This window comes from Trichoderma gamsii (genome assembly GCF_001481775.2).
Source record: "Trichoderma gamsii strain T6085 chromosome Unknown Scaffold_50.2, whole genome shotgun sequence".
NCBI classification, from domain to species: domain Eukaryota; kingdom Fungi; phylum Ascomycota; class Sordariomycetes; order Hypocreales; family Hypocreaceae; genus Trichoderma; species Trichoderma gamsii.
In genome coordinates, this window is record NW_020171387.1 from 26149 (window position 1) to 44867 (window position 18719).

Consider the following 18719-nt stretch of genomic DNA (forward strand, 5'->3'; position numbering starts at 1 on the left):
CCTGTGCTCAGCCACACACCACTACAGGCACAGCTGCAGCGCTATTTCAACCGCGCAGCCAAGCTTGCACAGCCTCAGCCACTCTATAGAAGGGTTGCGCGGCCAGGGTCCCACCTAGAGGTGCTGTCAAACAACGTTCACCTGCGATTCCACACAGTTTCGGTCACTTTTCTGAATGCTTGAAGTGAGATCACGATATGATGCGGAGCATTCGTGGAGGCGTAGTGCAGTGATGTACGTATGCTTATAGATGACGTACATCTGAGCATTCCAAAAGTTAAGGTTCCAGTCGAGATTACCTTTCTTAGTAAGGCGTTTGGTATATACATGCCTTGTTCGTCGTGTAAGATATCTTCCCTGGAGTAACAGCCTGGGTGCTTATCACACTGATGCTCGCTTGGAAACATTGACGAGCTTGGAATATACAGCACGGCAGCCGGTACAGCTCATCCTTCGACAAACTCAATCTGCATATGCTAGAAGCAAAAGTCGACGGATATCAGCTATGCCTAAAGGGCAACAGTTTGAGCCTACCTTATTATCCAAGTTAATTACTAGTTGCCACACACATGCACCTAAGCTTAGGTACAAGTAATAAGATAAAGAACTTCAATGAGCTATAATTTAAAATATTCCATATCCATATATACAAAAGTTCCTCTAGTTGACGATATAAGCAGACGATATACTGCTAGTCATCTCGATGTCTAATGGCTCGGCTGCGTACGCGTATTGAGTTGGCGCAAATACGAAACAGTCCCGGTTATAAGCCCGCGCAGTAGATACATATATGTAGGTGGATTACTGATCCAGCAACGGCTTTGCTGTGCTCTGTAGCGGAGAAGCAAGCAATACGAGTTGGAGCTACGAAACAGCTAACACGATCTAAGAACGAAGGATGGGTCTCGTTACTATATAATACGTGGGTTCACAACTGCAGCCTTCAAGACCATGGCTTAATAAGACTAGTCCGCATCTTACGTTGATCTAAGGATTATTTCCTAGTCACTTGTAGGAAAGTTTCAGATATTATTCAGTAGGGGTAGGTATCATTATGCAATGTGCATATGGTATTAATCTCGTCACGCTTTCATCTGACAAACTGTCTCCATATCAGAAATATCCTTTTGTGCCAAGCACACAACAATCTCATATAAAGAGGAATCTCGTAATATAGATATACCGTTAGAGAACCTAGTTCTGGATGATAGCAGCCACCACGCCAGGCTGAATCTTGTCCAATCTCTCAGCCAGCTCTGTCCAAATTTGTTTCTGTAGCACCTTGCCCGACTCGTCCGTCATCCATTCTGGAATATGGTCCCTAAAAAGCAAAAGCAAGCCATAACGTTAGCCAATGATACAAACTCATCCATCACACACAAAAGATACGTGAAAAAAAGATGCAGACTTACTCTCGAATCTCACAGGCAGTCAAGTATTTCCCATGGCTCTCCTCACTAGCCGCAATACCATGAATCAACGTCCGACTACCCATCTCGGCCGTCCGTCCCATCGCCGCCTTAGCGAGCCACCCCTTGATGCGGTCGAAGAAGCTCACATTCCTGGTCAGATTAGTCTTGCACATGCCAGGATCAACGACGTTGATGACGACGCCGCTTTCAGAGACTGGCACAAGAGCCGCCAGCTCTCGCGTGGCAATATGCTCCAGAAATTTGGACACGGTGTAACGATCAGGCATGTCGCGCTTCCATTTTGCCTGGTCGTTCAAGTCATCCAAGATGTCCGTCTTGGAAAACTTCTTGACCTGTTCGCCGGTGAAGAGTCCGCCCACGGAGCCGACAAACACCAAATGCGGTTTAATCTCATGCTGCTTCGCAATAGCCTGGAGGTGCGGGAGGACTGACACGGCCAGCAGAAAGTTAGACATCACGTTGATGGTGATGTTGGACTCGTTGCCCTCCTTCACCTCCCAGGCCGATATCAAAGCGCCCGCGTTCAAAACGAGCGCATCAATCCGCTCCAGGCTTTCAACCTTCTTGGCAAAGGCCTTGACAGAGCCATACGAGGCCAAGTCAAGATCCCACACTTCGATTTTATCTTTGCGGTTCGTCTCTGCCTCGATTGTTGATTTTGCGGCCTTGCCAGCTTCCGCATTGCGCACGCCGATGATGACTTTGGCAGCTTCAAGACGGACGAGGTGCTTGGTGGCTTCATAGCCAAGGCCTCCGTTGGCACCCGTGACGATATAAGTCTTGCCTCTGCATTCTTCGGCTGTAAGGGCTATTGGAAGATCTTTCAGCTGATTAGGGACGAGCTCTGCCTGAGCCTTGCTGGGTTTGTGTGACTTGGCACCCATTTTTGAGTTCTTGGTCAGGAATTTCGTAGAAGATGAGTTGATATTAAAGCCAACTAGAGTAACGAGGGCTTTTTTAGAGAGAAAGAAGATCAAAAAAGAGGAGAGAGAGAAGAAGAAAGGGAATCGAAGAATAAATCGTGGGTGGTCTCGAAACAGATTTCAGAAAAGATCCTGTCCCTCTCCATGTCTCATGGCCCAGCCTCTCAATAACTGCAGTTAACCAACCTCAAATCAGGTATACCTCCTGCATTGGTCCAGAAGTCTTAGTCAATCCCGTTGTGACGACTGACTAAAGCTGCCTTGTGCTGTAGGTGGCTACACACAACTAGCAAGGGAGGACGGCAGAAGTAACCCCCTACACTGAGCTACGCTTCCTTCTTTTCTCTAAGCAGGGGCCAATCCCATCGGTTAATGAGCCGGTTAGCTTTCCCCATGCCGCAGATGGGCGGTGGGGATGAGGGAACGTGTCCACTATAAGGGACTACGTTTCTTCTTCCACATAGACGTATCTGCCTGGAGCAGTGCAAGTTCGTGTAAGTCCACGTAAAGCTCAATGCCTAATCGCGCATTCTCACCGAACCTGCTCTCATCCACTTAATAAGACACGAATGTAACTCTGTAATAAAGAACCAAATAATAATAATAACAAGATATCAACTGGTACCTCGAAAATATTACTCAGTCAAAACTGTCTCACATCAACCAATCCATAGCAGTAAATGTAACACACCTACACCGCATAGTTGAACCACTGCAACTATTGATAAGGATACCTCAAGCTCTCAGAACACAAAGAAAACCCACCAAATTAATCCTACGTACTACATCGGAACATTAGCTTCCAGTAACACATTGAGCACTCAAATAGTACCACTAATCTCAACAAGAGCCGTAACGGTGCTTCTAATCATCTCACAAAAAAAATTCTCGCCCTTCCAGCTCCTTAGGCCGAGACATTCACAAGTCTCGTATGTCCTCGATCCGAGACATCAATCACGCCTACCTTCGCCCTTGCTAGCAGGGTGAGAAAAAAAAAAGGAAACGGCTGACTCAGAGAACCTAAATCTTACGTTGGAAACAGATGGCCTTATCTCAGTAAAGCGAGCTTATCACGTTGTAGCACCCTATATTTCACTTACAAGGCACAACAGCCAGAAGTAAAAGTATATCTAATAAATACACGATTATCACATGCTAAATGAGCTTAAAAAGCTGACCATCTAGATACCTCTCATACCACGTAAAAGCGAATTACTATCCACCTGTCCATATCTATACAAAAGCGCACCATTTCTAATCACCGAGAGCACAGCATTTCAAGCCTCGCACCTCACGCTTCGCGCAAATAAAAAACACAAAATTCAAAAAGCATCTAAAAGCGAAAAAAAAAAAGAATTATATATAAACAAATTTGTAAATGTAGAGAAATGGAAGAAAAGAAAAAAGGAGCAAATGCAGCACACATTCAGCACTAAGAAAACAAAGGTGTGTAGAGGGAAAAGAAAGGGGGGAAAGGCCAACATGCATTTGCGCTCTTCGCACACATAACACACTACACACAGTCCGAACAAAACCAGGCGTGTTTCGGGCATCACCTAATACTCTCCCTCCATCTGTTTTTTCTTCTCTTTAACTTTATTTATTCTTTTTTCCCTTTCATTTAAAAAGCTCCAAATAAGAAAAAGACCAACGTAGCTGACATATTGGGTAGGGGAGGCTCTAGTACCACTAAGCGAGCGCCTTCTTCTGCCAGCCAACCCAGCTTCGTGAGACTACACGCCAGATCTTGACCTCGCCGCTCCTCAAATCATCCAGCTTGTAACTTTCCTGCTTCACCTTCTTGCCATCTCTACCTTGCTCCCAAGCGCGTACCTTCTTCTTGGTGCCATCCCACTCCGCCACTATACCGACATGATCAGGCTTGCCCACTTCAGCGGAGTACTTGGCATGCATCGGGCCATGTTTGCCCTGGAATTTGGCATTTCGAATGGTGATAATATCTCCGGGGCGAATAGCATCATGCTGCTGGGTAGACGCATTGGCCATGTTGGCGTAAACGAGGGCGCCATACGATCGAGTGCTAATAGGCCACAAGGCATCCTCCAAGGGACGGATCATTTCCAAGACGAAGCTCGGCGCACTACCGTCGCCGACAACTTGGTCCTTCTTGGCGAGAGCAGCTGCAGAAATCTTTCGTCCAAAAGTGTCGTAAGCCTCCTCCATCTGATCCTGTCGCATGGTCTTGGGTGGCCCCTCATGTCGCTGGTCCAACTCCACAGTTGAAGGGTCATAAGGGTCATAGCGAGCTGTAAGTATAGTCTGCGAGTAATCTTGGAAAAGGATGAAAGTTTCACGTGTAATCATCGTCTGCTCGCCTTGATTTGTCGTAGTCGTTTCATCACACTCAAAGTAGATATCCTTTCTGCCTTGGAGGACAGGGGGGACTTGATTCGACTGCTTCCACCAACCACTCTGCACAGCCAAGTCAATGTCTCCTGCGATAAAGCCAGAATCCATAGAAGGGCGGTGGTGATCAATTGACCTCCTGGGAGCGCTGAGGCTAGGTCTGGACATCTCTACTGATGCCCTCGGGCGCGCACCAACTGGAGGGGGGACGTTTCGATCAGGGGGGGAAATTGCTCTGGCGTCAAAGGCAAGAGGTGTTGGCTCATCTAAAACTGGCGATTCCGCAACATCTTCTGATTTACGAGGATTTTGGATGAACAAAGCATCGTGGCTTTCCTTGGGCGGAGGGACCGGGGGTGGCAGTGACGGAACAGAGCGCGACATGTCTGTTGATCTTCGCGGAAGAGGTGGGGACTGGGGTACAGATGGTGGTGCAGCTCTCGGGGTTGAAGCAAACGGAGCAGGCGGGGGCGGAGGAGCATTCGGCGGTGCGTCGTTGAATGGCGACATGAGGCTGTTTTCTTCCAAGCTAGATTCTTGATCATGTGCTGACAAGGCATCTTTATGGGGCGCGAGCGACGCAATATCGGTGTCATAATCGCCCTCATACTCGGTACCCTCTCCAATGTCTTCTCCAGCCTGCGCAGGCCTGGTAGGTGAGGCTACTCCCATGTCTACAGTAGACTGTCGCCTTGGGGCAGCGGGAGGAGGCGGAGGAGGCGGGCGAGATTGCGCCGGAGGTAGGGCAGGGGCAGCTCCTGGCACAGGAGGCGGCGGTCTACTCGCGCGTTTGCTAGTCGGTGACGTTGGCGAGAATGCATCGCGTGAAGGCAGTCGTGGCGACTGAGGCGACGATGTGTCTATTGGGTGAGGGGGTTGAGGGGGAGATCTCAGAACTGCGGGAGCTGGCTCATGATTCTCACGTGCTCCGCTTGACAGCTCGTCATCAGATTCTGATCCCTCTGTAGCAGACTTGACAGGTGGAGGAGCTGAGGGCAGAGGCGGAGGAGAGCGCGCTATGTTCAATGCATGGGTCAGCTTATAACAGGCAATCGGACTATCAAGTGTCATGTTCGCATTTACCTGCTGCAGGAGCGGGAGGGGGCACCGGTCGAGCTTCGCAGTGTCAGTTTATATGCGTGACTTGAAAAACAACTATATAGGTAGGCACATACCGGCTAGAGGAACAGGGGGCGCCGAAAATTCTTCGTGAGGAACAGGGGGTGGTGGCCTATGCTCCGGAAGGGCTGTAGAAGAGCATTAGCGAATCGAATAAGACGTTTTGATATGCGTCGTTCAATGCTATTAGACTCACCTTCTTCGGCATGCTCGGGGGCGGCCGCAGGGGGAGTGGTGTCTCCCTCTTCTTCAGGTTTCTGTGCTTGTTCAGTCTCTGATTCTTCGGCCGGAGCTGGTTCTTCGGCGGGCTTAACTGGAACACCCATCATGCCTGGAATTGGTATCATGGCTGGAACAGGAGGAGCGTGTGGTGGCGGAGTGACATCCTCTTCACGAGTAGTGGCAGATCTGGCAGGCGGCTTGGGTCCCCTTGGCGGTAGGCCACCTCCCAATGGCGGGCCAAACATGCCATGAAAGCCCATGCCACCGCTCATCTTGGCCATTCGTGCTCGGAGTTCCTCTTTGCGCCTGACCTCAGGATCAACTTCCTCTTCCTCTTCCTCCTGAGTTTCTTGCTCCTCCTGCTCAGCCTCTTCTTCAACCGCTTCTTGGGGCTCTGTTGCCAGCTGTTCTATTTCATGAGCGGGAGCGGCGCCAGCGGTAGTGGATGAGGTTGGAATCTTGGACAGCCGGTGTGAAGCATGATCGTCAACATCTGCTTCTGCAGTGTCATCTTTGACTTCATTAGCAGTGTCCCTGGAAACAGGTCTCGAAGACACATTTAATTCAGGCTGGGGTCGCAGCGCTAAAGGAGCATTCTCAGAAGGCGCACCATCCATTGAGGCCCTAACAGGAGGCTCATCAATGCTTCTTCGATCGGGTACCGCGGGCGCTTCCTCGGCTTCGGGGACAGAAACCTGGGAGTCGAGGCGCTTCTTGGGTGGCGGCGGCTTCTTTGGCTTCTCTTTCTTAGACGCCGCGTCAGCATGGCGCTGCGCTTGTTCCATCTGTTGTTTCTGGAGAAGCGCAATGCGCTCTTTCAAGCTGGTAGGCTTCGGCTGATCTTCTTCATCCCCTTCTTTCTGGGTTTCAGTAGGGACCAACCCCGCCTTCTCGGCTTGTCCCTGGGTCTCGGCCACCCGGTCTTTGATCTCAGGATCTTCATCTCTGCGGTAGACCTTGGCGGCAGGAGCTTCGCGGACCGGCGGAATATATGCATTTCGACTAGGAGGCGGTGCCACGAAAGGCTTCTTTATAAATCCCGATCCACTGCCGCCGCCGAGGCCGCTGGGCTTAAAGGGCGCAATTGGGGGTGCGGCTGATTTGTTAAACGCTGCAATGCGGTCTTTAAAGGAGCTGGGCTTCTCGGAAACCGGCGGAGGCGCGGGCTTGGGCTTGGGCGCACTCGAAGCTGCCGAGGCGGGAGATTCAGTACGCTTTGGCGAGGTCGGCAGCGGTGCCGGAGCTGGCGCGGGAGGAGATGCCACCGGCGGGGGAGTAGGAGCCGCGACAGGAACGGGCGCAGGGACAGGAGGAGCGGGAGCCTCGGCGGGCTGCGTGTGCCTGACGGGCTCTGCAACTCTCTTCGGAGAGGGCAGCGAGGCCACGCCTCCCAGGATCGCTGGCGGAGGTGTCGATCGTCCAGCTGTGTCCTCGGGGGCAGAAGCCTCCGGGGGAGGGGGAGCAGGGGCGGCGGCCTCTGGCTCTTGCTTTTGTTTCCTCACGGGCCGCGGGGGCGCGACGGGCTCAAACTTCTCGACAAAGTTGCGAGGGAAGATGCCCTCCTTCTTGGCGCCGGCCTCGTCGACGTACTCGCCGCCGTACCAGTCGGCGTCTTCATCGTCCGTCACAGCAATGATCTGCCCGGCGGGGAAGTTGAGGTCGTCCTCGTGCGGCGACGAGTAATCGTAGAGCGCCTTGACGCGGAACAGGGCGGCCATGGCGGCGGTGTCTGCAGCGGGAGCAATGTTGTATAGGAGACAGGCTGCCGTGGCCTGGCCTGACCAGAAGCTTTGTACTCTTTAGCTAGGAGGAGGTTGTCGTCGTATGTGTGGGGCAGTCTAGAGAGCCGTCTGTCCCTTGGTCAGCCGGTGAGTGGCTAAAACGTGGGGAGGAATGGGTGAGGGGGATGGACGTCGCGTAATTGCTGTGCCCAAGCGGGTGTTTCAGCCCGGTTTGCAGCACCGTGGAGAGCTTCGAGAGAGTCTGTCTCGCAGCCGGCGGCAGGATATGCTGGGCGTTTGAGATCTCGAGGTTTGCAGAGGATGAAATGCACCAGAGGGCTGTGAAACGCGGTGGATCACGGGCTGTGAGTGTGTCGACGTCAGCGCAGCATAACCAGGCAATGACGAAGATGACCAGGCGCCCCCAATGAGCTCCGGCCGCTGGGCAACTAGAGCGCGCAGGCAGTCGCAAGTGCAAGTAGTGTCAGGTAGCAGTACCGGGCGGCGTCTGTCAGTCTAGCAGTGGATTGGCCGGATGCCACGACGGTGCGATGGTGGCGGAGGGGCCAGAAACAATGGATGGGAGAGCCGGCGGGCGTGGAAGCGTAACTGGCCTTGTCAGGGACCGAGGATGTGCCGCACTCGTCACGGCTACAGCGCAGTACTCAATCGTTGCGATCACTACTGCCTAGAGGCAAGTTTCCAAGCAGGTAACTGAGAGCTCGCGAATTAGGGGATTTGGGGGGCAGGTCGCTAACTTAAGCTTCCACCTACCTTGCAAAAGACGAAACATGCTAGGCATCGGTGATCTATATTTATACGGGGAGCTTCGTTTCAATGTTTCGACCCCGACCAGCATCTGCAATGGCGAGCACCTGACGACCACCCATTGCTTTTGACAAAAACAGCCTGCAGATTCCACACCGGCCCTTCCAGCAGCTCTTCGGACCTCCGGGGCGAGCGCTCTCGACACAGCCTCTCTGATGCCGCAGCCCTCGGCCAAGAAACCACGCGGCTGTGGCACATGCAGAAGATGCATGCCTGCGCGGAGTGCTCGCAGAAGGCTAATCCCGCTGTAGCACATGGAATACGGCGCCCTTGCGTGGCTTTAATTACCTGCTACGTGCATGTATAAACTGACAGGCCTGCCGTGCACAAGCTGCTCCAACAAGGTCATCATTAGGCGCATCTATTCTCCATATTGCGCCACCGGTTGGATGTTTCGCCCGGCCAGGCGCCACAGCGCAGACCCCTCCAGCTCTCCTGTAATATGTAGGTACTGGTACCTGCTTGCCTAGATGCCTGTAACAGACACGGCAGCGTTCCATAGAAGCAAGGCACAGCGGCTGTTTTAGTGGGGTTGCAGCATCACATCTCACATATCGCAGCGGGTTAGTAATAAATCTGCATTTTCTACTGTACAACAACCAAACAGCTATCAGATGCACGAATGAGCAACGCGATCTCGACAACTAGCACGGATAGCTGCTGCAATTCATTGTCTCGAACTGTATACAAACAAAGCAAGCATTCGGCATAACATGGCTACCGGTCAGGGCGGCCCGCTCAAGGGCATCCTGAAAAATATTGGTGATGCTCCAGAGAAGCCCGAAACCGCACGTGAAGTCGCCATCCGCCATGCCACACTGCTAGAGAATAGGAAGCAGCTCGAAAGCCAGATTCTCGACAGTTTAATCCTCTTATCCGAGTATCCCCTCGCCAGAGATGCCCAATTCAACGCTTCAAGCCCAGCAGCATCCGACATTGCAGACTTCAAGGCAAACGTCCGACTCTTTCAGCCCTCTGACTACGACGACCTCATTGAGGAACGCAACGTAAACGAACTGTGTGGCTATACCCTGTGTGCGAAGCCTAGACGCCAGACAGGCTCGAGCGGAGAGTGGAAGATTACAAGCAGCGGCGAGATTGTCAAGCGCAAGGAGCTTGAGAAGTGGTGCTCCCAGCAGTGTGCACGCAGAGCCCTCTTTGTCAAGGTCCAGCTTAACGAGACTGCTGCCTGGGAGCGAGCCGGCATCCCTGACATTCAGATCGACCTTTTGGAGGAAGACCGCTCGGCCGAGACGGAAGCAGATCGAACTGCTCGCAAGCTCGGGGAGCTCAAGCTGGAAGATCAACGACAGGCTGCCCGAGACTCCGCTGCTCTAGCAATGGAAAGAGGTGACGACAAGTTTGGCCCTCCAGTCAACAAGGTCAAGGTTACTTTGAAAGAAAAGGACGTCAAAGCGCCTTCTGAGTTTCCTCCGGCCGAAGCTGGCAACTCGGAGGATCATCTACTTGTTGATGGCTACAAAGCTAAAATCCCTGAGAAACAAGAACCAGAGATATAAAGTGGCCGGGTGGAGTTTAACAAAAGTTTGCATATTCTGGGCGTTAGGCTATTATTTGGGCGTGTATTGGAAAAACAAAATTTACGTTGGTTTAGACATTAAGATACCCATCTGTAACACGACTTGGTTTCGTTCTTCCGTATTTTCCATAAACACCAGCAAAGGTGCAACAGGACAATAGCAGAATAACACCCCCAGCTCATGAACGATATGGTATCCAGTCACCGCATTCACAAAGTGAACAGAAAGGGACGGATTTGTTTTGGCAATCAAGCGTCATCTCGAAATTAATCAGAAAATCGGCGACACCTTGTGGGGTGAAAGATCTTTCTTTTTTTCGAGATCTATACACGCACTACCATCCTGAGACGCCAACCTGCAAAATGTTGCAAAACCAGAGACCCAATATCCCACAAAAAAAAACTTTTTAGTCGCGACGAGGGCGGTCACCGAAGCGGCGCTGGCCACGCTCGGGGGCCTGAGCCTGAGAGACGGGGATGACGTTGACGGGGATGGAGTCGAACTATAAGAAGGAAAAAAACATGTTAGTCTTCATTACGAATCTGCAGGTGTTTATAAGGTAAAAACATACGCCAAGGTGCTTGAGCAGGTCCTTGGTCTCGTTGTCGACATCCAGCTGGCCAGCCTCGGAGAAGTCCAGAGCAGAGACCTCAGGAACAAACTGATCCTTGCGCTCACGCTCCTCCTCCTGAAGCTTGAAGGAGATACCACGGACGGGTCCACGCTGAATACGCTTCATCAAGTGGGTGGTGTAGCCGGCAATCTTGTTGCGGAGGCGCTTGGAGGCAATGATGGCGATCTCATCGCAGATGCGCTTGTTGGTCTCGAAGTCGAGAGTGAGACGGGGGTAGTACCGCTCAATGATGACCTTGGCGGACTTCTTGACAGTCTTGGTACGAACGCGACCCATTTTGGCGGTATTGGCTGGTTGCTGGTGGTTGGTGAATGAAGCGTTGCGAGATTCCGGCCTTCAAAAAGTTGGTGGTTAGCTCTGCTTGGTTGTGGGGAGCGAATTGATTAGGGCTCGAAAGTTCGGCACGTGTAGTGTCATGTGACACGTATTTTTGCATCTCGTTTCAACACCTGACCATTTCTGGCTAGCGCGCTTGCCTAATTAGGCCATTCAGATATGGCAGGCCTTGAAGACCATCTAATGAGTCGAATTGTGAAGATATATACTGCTCAATTCTTATTGCTGCGACTTTATTTTACTTTACATGAATTGTACATGGGTAAAATTTGACAAAACCTCATAACATACAGGTGTCGAGCAATCTTCAACGCAGCCCGTCTTTTTCTATAGCGAGGCTCGTAATTGCTAAACCTGTTTTTCCCCACCAAACTCTCTCTCTCTTCTCATGACCGCGATGGCTCATCCAAAATCTCATCGGCGACACGGTTCCAACGAGTCTCGTCAGAAATACGCGTAGCCTGTTGGCTAGTGGTTCTCGGAGACTGTTGGCCAGTAGTTTTCGGTGTGGTGGGAGTGTAGCTCTTAGTTTTACCATCGTGATAAATCTCTGTAAGGCCTTTGCTCTCCCTGGCGACGACCTGCGCCTCAGCACTTGTCTCCCGGAGCTGCAGGACGACCTTGCCGCTGGGATCGACATTGGCAGTTGTGGCTTCGACGTAAGCCTTGGCACCACCGAATGTGGTCGTGTCCAGATGCATGATGCCGTTCAGCATAGTCTTATTGGATGAGATCCTTGCGCGCGTCATTGTTCTAAAGTTGAATTCGTTGTCGCCGGGAGGAGCATCAGCGACGAAACCTCCGACACCCAGCTTGGGCGGGACAGGTCCGGCCTTGGGGTAGACGACTCGAGCCAATGCAGGTGTACGCTTGCCCTGGGGACCATAGACGGGGTGGTTTTCCATGAAGGAGCTGGTTCGCAGGTAGCTGATACCTGCGGAGGGGTGACTCGGAGGGGGGCCGGATTTGCCATACGGACTGTCGGAAGCAAGGCTGTCGCGGTTAGACCAGAAAGTTTGGATGATGCCGACCGGTTGTCCCAAGGGCGCCAAGTCGAGAAACTTTGAGACGAGCGCATACAATGTCACTCGGTCATTGCGCAATGAGCGCAAGTAATCTGTGAATTGCTCTTCGGATATGTCCTTCGCCTCAATCTTGGCGGGGGCTTCCTTTCCAGCTTCGATTGCGGCCCTGTTTTGGCTCGTAGTAATGTCGTCGGCCAGCTTGCCCTTGAGCAATGCTCGGAACTGTGCCCGCTTGGGGCGAACTTTCTTGTCCAGGTAGTCGATAAACTTTCCCTCCGTCATTCGAGCAAGCCAAGGGCCCTGAAACTTCCATCGTCGATCGTCTCCAAGTCCAGCCTTGAAATCTGTAACATCCATATCCTCCTCAAATACCGACTTGTGCCACAGCTCCGTCCGTGAAGATGAATCGGCCTTCTTGTCGGTATTGTGCGGCACGGACATGGCCACTCGCAGCTCCTGGAACTTTTCTAATGACAGAGAATGGTCGGCAGCGGAAGCAAAGTTGGTGACGTTCTCAACGGTGTCGAGCTGCTTGACTCGGATGAAGGGCGTTGATGTGGCCATCGTGGATTTTAGAGGAAATGGGCGTTTGAGTCCCCAGTCGCCCTTTTCGCGCGATGCCAGGGGAGATGTGATGGACTGGTGCTGCGGGTATGGTCTCGTCATTGTCGCAGACTTGTGATCTCCAATATGGAGGTTCGTTGAGGGTGGTTCGGGGAGGGGCTTGGGAATTGAGAACATCCGTGATGTCCTCAAAAGAGCCCCTCCGGGCGATACGGCGCGACCCCCCATTATGGCTGTTGGAGCTTGTCGGGAAGCTCAATGGCCTGCGATCGAATGCCACTCATACGATGGTCGTGATGCAAATTCTCGTTGGCAGACGAGCTTTCCTGTCTGCCGATGTTGAGCCGGCTGAAGTCCCCTCGTTGTGGCTGGCCAGATGTGGCGCGTGTGTGAAAGCCCCGCCAAAATTTCATGGCGCATTCCAGGGTATGTACCTTGGCTCATGTGAAGTAAGAAATCGAAGGCAAGTAACAAAGAAAAAAACTTCCCAAGAGACGAAGAAGGGTTCGTTGCAGGGGCTGGGCTAAGATTTGGAGGATATCATTCTGGAAAATTATGCTCATGACCAAAAGAATGGCGTCCAATGTTTATACGTCCCCGGCTTTGAGTTTTGAACTCCTTGCAAAATGCTCAGTCAGTTCCACATCCATGTCCAAGTACCTATCTCATCATGGTTGACATTCAAGCCAGACAACCAGAGCTCGTGCCTCTATTCTCACATTACCCCATGGACCTGTTCAGTTACCGATATTTATGCCCGTGGCTACACAGGCGTCTCTGAAGGGCATTACCCCGGAGCAGTTGGAAGACACTGGATGTCGTCTCTGCCTAAACAACACCTATCACTTGGGACTCAAGCCTGGACAAGAAATTCTGGATGCCGTTGGTGGTGCTCACAAGTTGCAAGGATGGAATCACAATCTTCTCACTGATAGCGGAGGGTACGTTTCAAACCTCTCAGTTAACCTGGGCCCCTACTTATCTTTCACTATAGCTTCCAAATGGTCAGCTTGTTGAAGTTGGCCACGATCACGGAGGAAGGCGTTCGTTTTTTGAGCCCTCATGATGGATCACCCATGCTACTCACTCCAGAACACTCCATGTCCCTGCAAAACTCAATAGGCAGTGATATCATGATGCAGCTCGACGATGTCTTGGTGACTACCTCTCCAGACAAGGCCCGAATGCGAGAGGCTATGGAGCGTAGCGTAAGATGGCTGGATAGATGCATTGCCGCTCACAAAAACCCCGATAGACAGAACCTCTTTTGCATCATCCAGGGTGGCCTGGATCTAGAGATGCGACGGGAATGCTGCGAGGAGATGGTAGCCAGAGATACACCCGGCATTGCTATTGGCGGACTCAGCGGAGGAGAAGCAAAGGCGGATTACTGCCGCGTTGTCGAGACCTGTACAGCCCTATTGCCCGATCTCAAGCCCCGATATGTAATGGGCATCGGCTACCCCGAAGATTTGATCGTCAGTGTCGCCCTCGGAGCAGACATGTTTGACTGCGTCTGGCCAACAAGAACAGCGCGATTCGGAAACGCCGTCACCAAACACGGCGTCTTGAACATCCGAAACGCAAAGTACGCCTCTGACTTTGGGCCTATTGAGCCCGGCTGCGGCTGCATGTGCTGCAGGGAGGGCGAGGATGGCATGGGCATCACGAGGGCGTTCATTCACCACAATGCTTCAAAGGAGACGGTAGCTGCGCATTTGTTGACAATTCACAACGTGTGGTATCAGCTGCAGCTCATGCGGGATATCCGACAGGCGGTTATTGAGGATCGATTTCCTGCATTGATTCGACAATTTTTTGCGCAGCTTTATGAGGACAAGTCACAGTATCCTGAGTGGGCTGTGGACGCCCTCAAGAGAGTCAACGTTGACTTGACGGTTTAGATACAATAGACTCATTAATCGTGTTACCCGTGACTTAAGCGTGCTGCTTATGCAGTACATACGGCCAAAATAGCTACATACATGTCCAATTGATAGACTCCTCGGCTATAGGTATCTCGCGCAGTGACAATTTCAACTCTTTATCTCTGACTTTTCATAAAACCGCTTTCATCATTAAGTATTCCAGTATAGCGTACGCCCAACTGCTTCCTCTCAAATCATTATGGCAAAGCCGGCTATTGCAAGTGCACCAGCAGCAAGACCCGCACGAGCAGTTGGAGCAGCATTGTGTGACGTCGTGGTAGGACGAGGCTGAGTTACAGTCACGGTAACCTGGCCTCCATCTCCTCCAGCTGAAGAATCGCCTGAACCTCCCGTTGAGTCTGGCGGAGGGAAAGGGTTATCGTTTGTCGTTGACGAGGGCCCGTTTGTCGAGATTGCGCATGCATCGCTGAAATGGTCGCAGAAGGTGGCAAAGGTTTTGGCCACTTCGTTATTGTTAGCAGACTTCGTAGTATCTTCACGGGATATAAAGTAAAAAGAGAGTACGAACCATCGTAAGCGGTCAAAGCATCGCCAGTGGTAATAGTGGCAGCCCAATCTCGACAGGTCGAAGCAAACGTATCGATCTCATCAGTCCATGTGACCTCCCCACCAAGGGCACTCCGACAGCTAATATTTTTCGTCAGTTTCGATTTCCACGAAGACGAGGTTGGGCCTTGTCATACCAATAGCAGTAAGCCTGCTCACTATACACCAAATCCGTAAAACCAGGTGTATTTTTCGTACACTGTTCAAAGATATCTACCATTGAAATACACGCTGACGCGTAAGTTGTCACGGCAGAAGCTGCAGAGCCCGTCTTCGTCGAAGCGGTCGATCCACCTTGTGTAGCAGATGTTTGTTGCGGGATCTTGCTCGGCGAGGAGGCTGGGGAGGGGGTAGATGTCGAAGAAGCTGGTGGAGGAGACTGGAAACGCGAGGATTGTGAGGATTGGGCGGTGGATGATGGCTCTGATTCTTTTGTAACTGATCCGCCTCCATCAGAGTTGCCGCCAGAATTTCCACCAGAGTTTCCGAGGCAGATCTGTGGAGAATTTCCGCAGGCCGAGTAGAAATAACCATAGGCTGGCAGTTTATTAGAGCTATACACGCAGGAGAAGGAGATATAAAGCCGTAAAAGCATAGCATCTATCTAATACCTAATACTCACCTGAAATTTGCGAAGTCAGTTGAGGCGCCTCGGACACCAGATAATTGGCACAGCTGCTGTAAGCGGGAGCTACATCAGTTGTGCCTACGCAGCAAGCACATTTGGCGAGAGAAAGGGGATCCGCCGTGGAGAGCGCCGTGGCGCCTCCAGCTTGAACAATACAGCCCGAAACGAAGTCGGCCACTTCTGTACAGATCTGGTAGCCTGGATCATTCGAATTGACCGCGTTTACAACGGCACCGTAGTTGACTAATGGCAGAGTCAAGTGTTGCGCAGCTACGCCGCTTGCCAGTACCGGTATCAACAGAGCGAGAACCATCTTGTACAGCTGGGAAAGGCTCTGTGAATGGTAAACAGCAGAAAGCGATGAGGGAAGGAATTGGAAAACTACACAAAAGACAATCTAGCGAGGAGGTGAGTCTCTACATGTATTTTGTTTTTTTGCCCCAAGCTCCTACGATACTGGGCAGCCACCGCATTTTCAACAACAGCTCAGCTTCTAGCGCAAGCTATCGCATCACGGGAACGAGTCTAGACAGCCTGGTGCTTGGAGAGGCGCAGAGAATGAGAGCATTATGCAGCCTAAGCGACGCGGATTTCCTCGTCCTTGCTGCTGTTTACGCCCACGAGCCAATTATCAAGCGGCTTCCCCCCGGTGCGGCTGAACCAGTAGCTTGCCAGTAGGCAGAAAAAAGGCTTGGCTAGCAGCGGCTCGGCGCGACGTGGTGTTGGGAAGGATTTGACTGTTGGCGTGGGAGAGGGGAGATGGTACGATCAAATAGCTGTAATACCTTGGGATACAATCAAACAAGAGGGGATCGAGGAAGAGAGCTTCATACGAAAAAGTGTTGCAGTTGAAGTCGGAGAATAGGCGCCTTTTTCCGGACTCAAATCAGGGTCTACGGGAACAGAAGCCATGTTCGTAGGTGGCATCGATTGAGTTGCGGGCGACGCTGCGGTACCTTGACGGGTCCATCTGCATTTGGCGCATTTGGCGTCTTGGGCTAATCAGGCGTCGATGGCTAGTGCCACGAAGTGTTGTGAGCACATGCATTAGACGCTATCGACTTGGCGGGCTGGAGCGGCTGAGACTTGCAGCAGGTGGCGAGAAGGAAGAAGCAGTTGGAAAGACTAAAGGTGGCTCGAAGGAGATGATAACGGATTGGTGTCTTATTGGAACTGGTTTCTGGACTATGGCTTGATGCTTGTTGACTTGAGCTGACCTGAGATGCTTCGGGAGAGCGATGCCTGATGCTGATGGTAGTGGAAGTTGAGTTGATACAATCGATTAGCATGTGCGAGTGGGCCTTGTTTCTGCCTGGCCCCCAAGATGGCGGTTGAGCGGCACTGCAGCTATGCGTTTTAGTGCCATCAACCTTATTGAGCTTCCATTCGATATCCTTTGTATAGCGGTATTAGTGATAGGTAACCACCTTCCGCCAGCTTGACAACATGAGCCCATATAGAGAGCGATAAGCAGGTCTTCGGGCCTACCTACTGCAGCAAGCAATGAGCGTTATTTATGCTGTATGGGCTTAGGTGCGGCATCAATTTATAAAATCCCTCCATATTGCAGTCACATATGCAGCATCCGGCCGGTGTGTGGGTGTGTGTGTGTTGTTGTTGACTCACTTGTTGAGATTGCCGACATGAACCAATACCTTCATTGCATTTGAAAACCTACGTGCTGCGTCTGCAAGGTCCAAGGTTCTATCAGTCTGTTTCAAAGACAATTGTACTGCTTTCCAATGTTCTGGTTATACATCTGGGGATCGAGTTTTTACCCCGGATGAGAGCGGGACCGCTAATCAAGTCGCCCCCTTTTCATACGATCAAGGGCTGCGTATTTTTAGCAACGGCGTGTTGGCATGTCAGGTAATAACATGGCCGGAAATTTTCACTTATGAGTTGATGGATTCTTTCAAATTGAGATGGAGCACATCTTGTGCTTGCTTCGTAATACAATATTAGCGCTCGCAGCAGTTGGCAGCATTCTGAATCCTCGTATCATCGAGGATTTTGAGAGTTCCGGGATGCTCCGTAACTCAATTGTCATTTGCCAATTCGTCGGATATGGGCTTTCCGACCCTCGCTCTGCGAGCCGAGCGTCCGGTAGGCTTGGTCGAGCGATGCGGAGGCACCAGCGCCGCATCATGATCGCTTGCAGCCGTTAATCGGAGACATTGGTTCCTGGTTATGCACGTTATGCTGCTACTGCTGCTACTACCCATCCATTAGTATTGACTATAAGCAGCAGTAGCAGTAGAACTGGGAAATGCCGTTACCAATGACAAAGCCAATGCCAATGCCAAGACTGCTTGCTGTTGCCACAGCCGGTACTGCCGCCATTGAGTCTCTCGTACTCGTTCATACTGAATGCATCGCTGACAGGCGGCCCTGCGGTAGGCTTCAGATGCCTCTGCTGTGGTTCGGCCACGTACAAATGTATTCCTGCCTGGAGGTCCACTGCTGCAAGCCCCCGGTGTGTGCGGTTGATGGATACAATTCTTACCAGAGCCCGTGTCCTAGTGCTTCGGGATCCTTTTCAGTGGCCGTCAGTGGTGGTTGGAGGGGTTGCGGTTGATTGATGTCATGACATCTGCAGCATAATGTATTGCTCTAGAAACAATCCCAGGGCCCTGTTTGGCCTGCCCATCTGCCGTGGTCTGCTCTGCTGGCCTGCATGCATCTAGACTGTAAGCAGGCGTAAGGAGACGCACGATTGCTCCACAGCAGCAGCACCTAGACCTGCCGCTTCCGAATCCAACACGGCCCCAGATGTCAGAAAAAAGCAACACCACACAATTCGTGGATACACACTCGTGAAGTTGTGGTGCCCAACCGCGGACAATCAAAATTGCAGAGGGGACGCACAACAGGCTCAATCAA

General features: G+C 51.7%; 7 protein-coding genes across 7 annotated transcripts; 2 read left to right on the top strand and 5 right to left on the bottom strand.

Annotated features, from left to right (window-relative positions):
* Nucleotides 1-1194: 1194 nt before the first annotated feature.
* TGAM01_v209685 (short-chain dehydrogenase) lies at nt 1195-2317 on the bottom strand (the record flags this gene model as incomplete). Its single annotated transcript, XM_018807684.1, has 2 exons — nt 1195-1321; nt 1413-2317. The coding sequence occupies 2 exons, from the start codon at nt 2315-2317 to the stop codon at nt 1195-1197; spliced, it is 1032 nt and encodes a 343-aa protein (XP_018659169.1).
* Nucleotides 2318-4045: 1728 nt separating this feature from the next.
* TGAM01_v209686 (hypothetical protein) lies at nt 4046-7782 on the bottom strand (the record flags this gene model as incomplete). Its single annotated transcript, XM_018807683.1, has 4 exons — nt 4046-5739; nt 5807-5839; nt 5899-5970; nt 6039-7782. 4 exons carry the CDS (start codon nt 7780-7782, stop codon nt 4046-4048), a joined length of 3543 nt encoding a protein of 1180 aa, XP_018659168.1.
* A 1544-nt stretch (nt 7783-9326) lies between these two features.
* Nucleotides 9327-10133, top strand: TGAM01_v209688 (hypothetical protein; the record flags this gene model as incomplete). Its single annotated transcript, XM_018807682.1, has 1 exon — nt 9327-10133. The coding sequence occupies one exon, from the start codon at nt 9327-9329 to the stop codon at nt 10131-10133; it is 807 nt and encodes a 268-aa protein (XP_018659167.1).
* Nucleotides 10134-10560: 427 nt separating this feature from the next.
* TGAM01_v209687 (40S ribosomal protein S17) lies at nt 10561-11064 on the bottom strand (the record flags this gene model as incomplete). Its single annotated transcript, XM_018807681.1, has 2 exons — nt 10561-10656; nt 10726-11064. 2 exons carry the CDS (start codon nt 11062-11064, stop codon nt 10561-10563), a joined length of 435 nt encoding a protein of 144 aa, XP_018659166.1.
* Nucleotides 11065-11510: 446 nt separating this feature from the next.
* Nucleotides 11511-12941, bottom strand: TGAM01_v209689 (hypothetical protein; the record flags this gene model as incomplete). Its single annotated transcript, XM_018807680.1, has 1 exon — nt 11511-12941. The coding sequence occupies one exon, from the start codon at nt 12939-12941 to the stop codon at nt 11511-11513; it is 1431 nt and encodes a 476-aa protein (XP_018659165.1).
* Nucleotides 12942-13286: 345 nt separating this feature from the next.
* TGAM01_v209690 (queuine tRNA-ribosyltransferase) lies at nt 13287-14617 on the top strand (the record flags this gene model as incomplete). The annotated part of the gene is made up of 3 exons (XM_018807679.1): nt 13287-13346; nt 13404-13654; nt 13708-14617. The coding sequence occupies 3 exons, from the start codon at nt 13287-13289 to the stop codon at nt 14615-14617; spliced, it is 1221 nt and encodes a 406-aa protein (XP_018659164.1).
* A 213-nt stretch (nt 14618-14830) lies between these two features.
* TGAM01_v209691 (hypothetical protein) lies at nt 14831-16149 on the bottom strand (the record flags this gene model as incomplete). Its single annotated transcript, XM_018807678.1, has 4 exons — nt 14831-15105; nt 15171-15289; nt 15346-15745; nt 15831-16149. 4 exons carry the CDS (start codon nt 16147-16149, stop codon nt 14831-14833), a joined length of 1113 nt encoding a protein of 370 aa, XP_018659163.1.
* Nucleotides 16150-18719: the final 2570 nt, after the last annotated feature.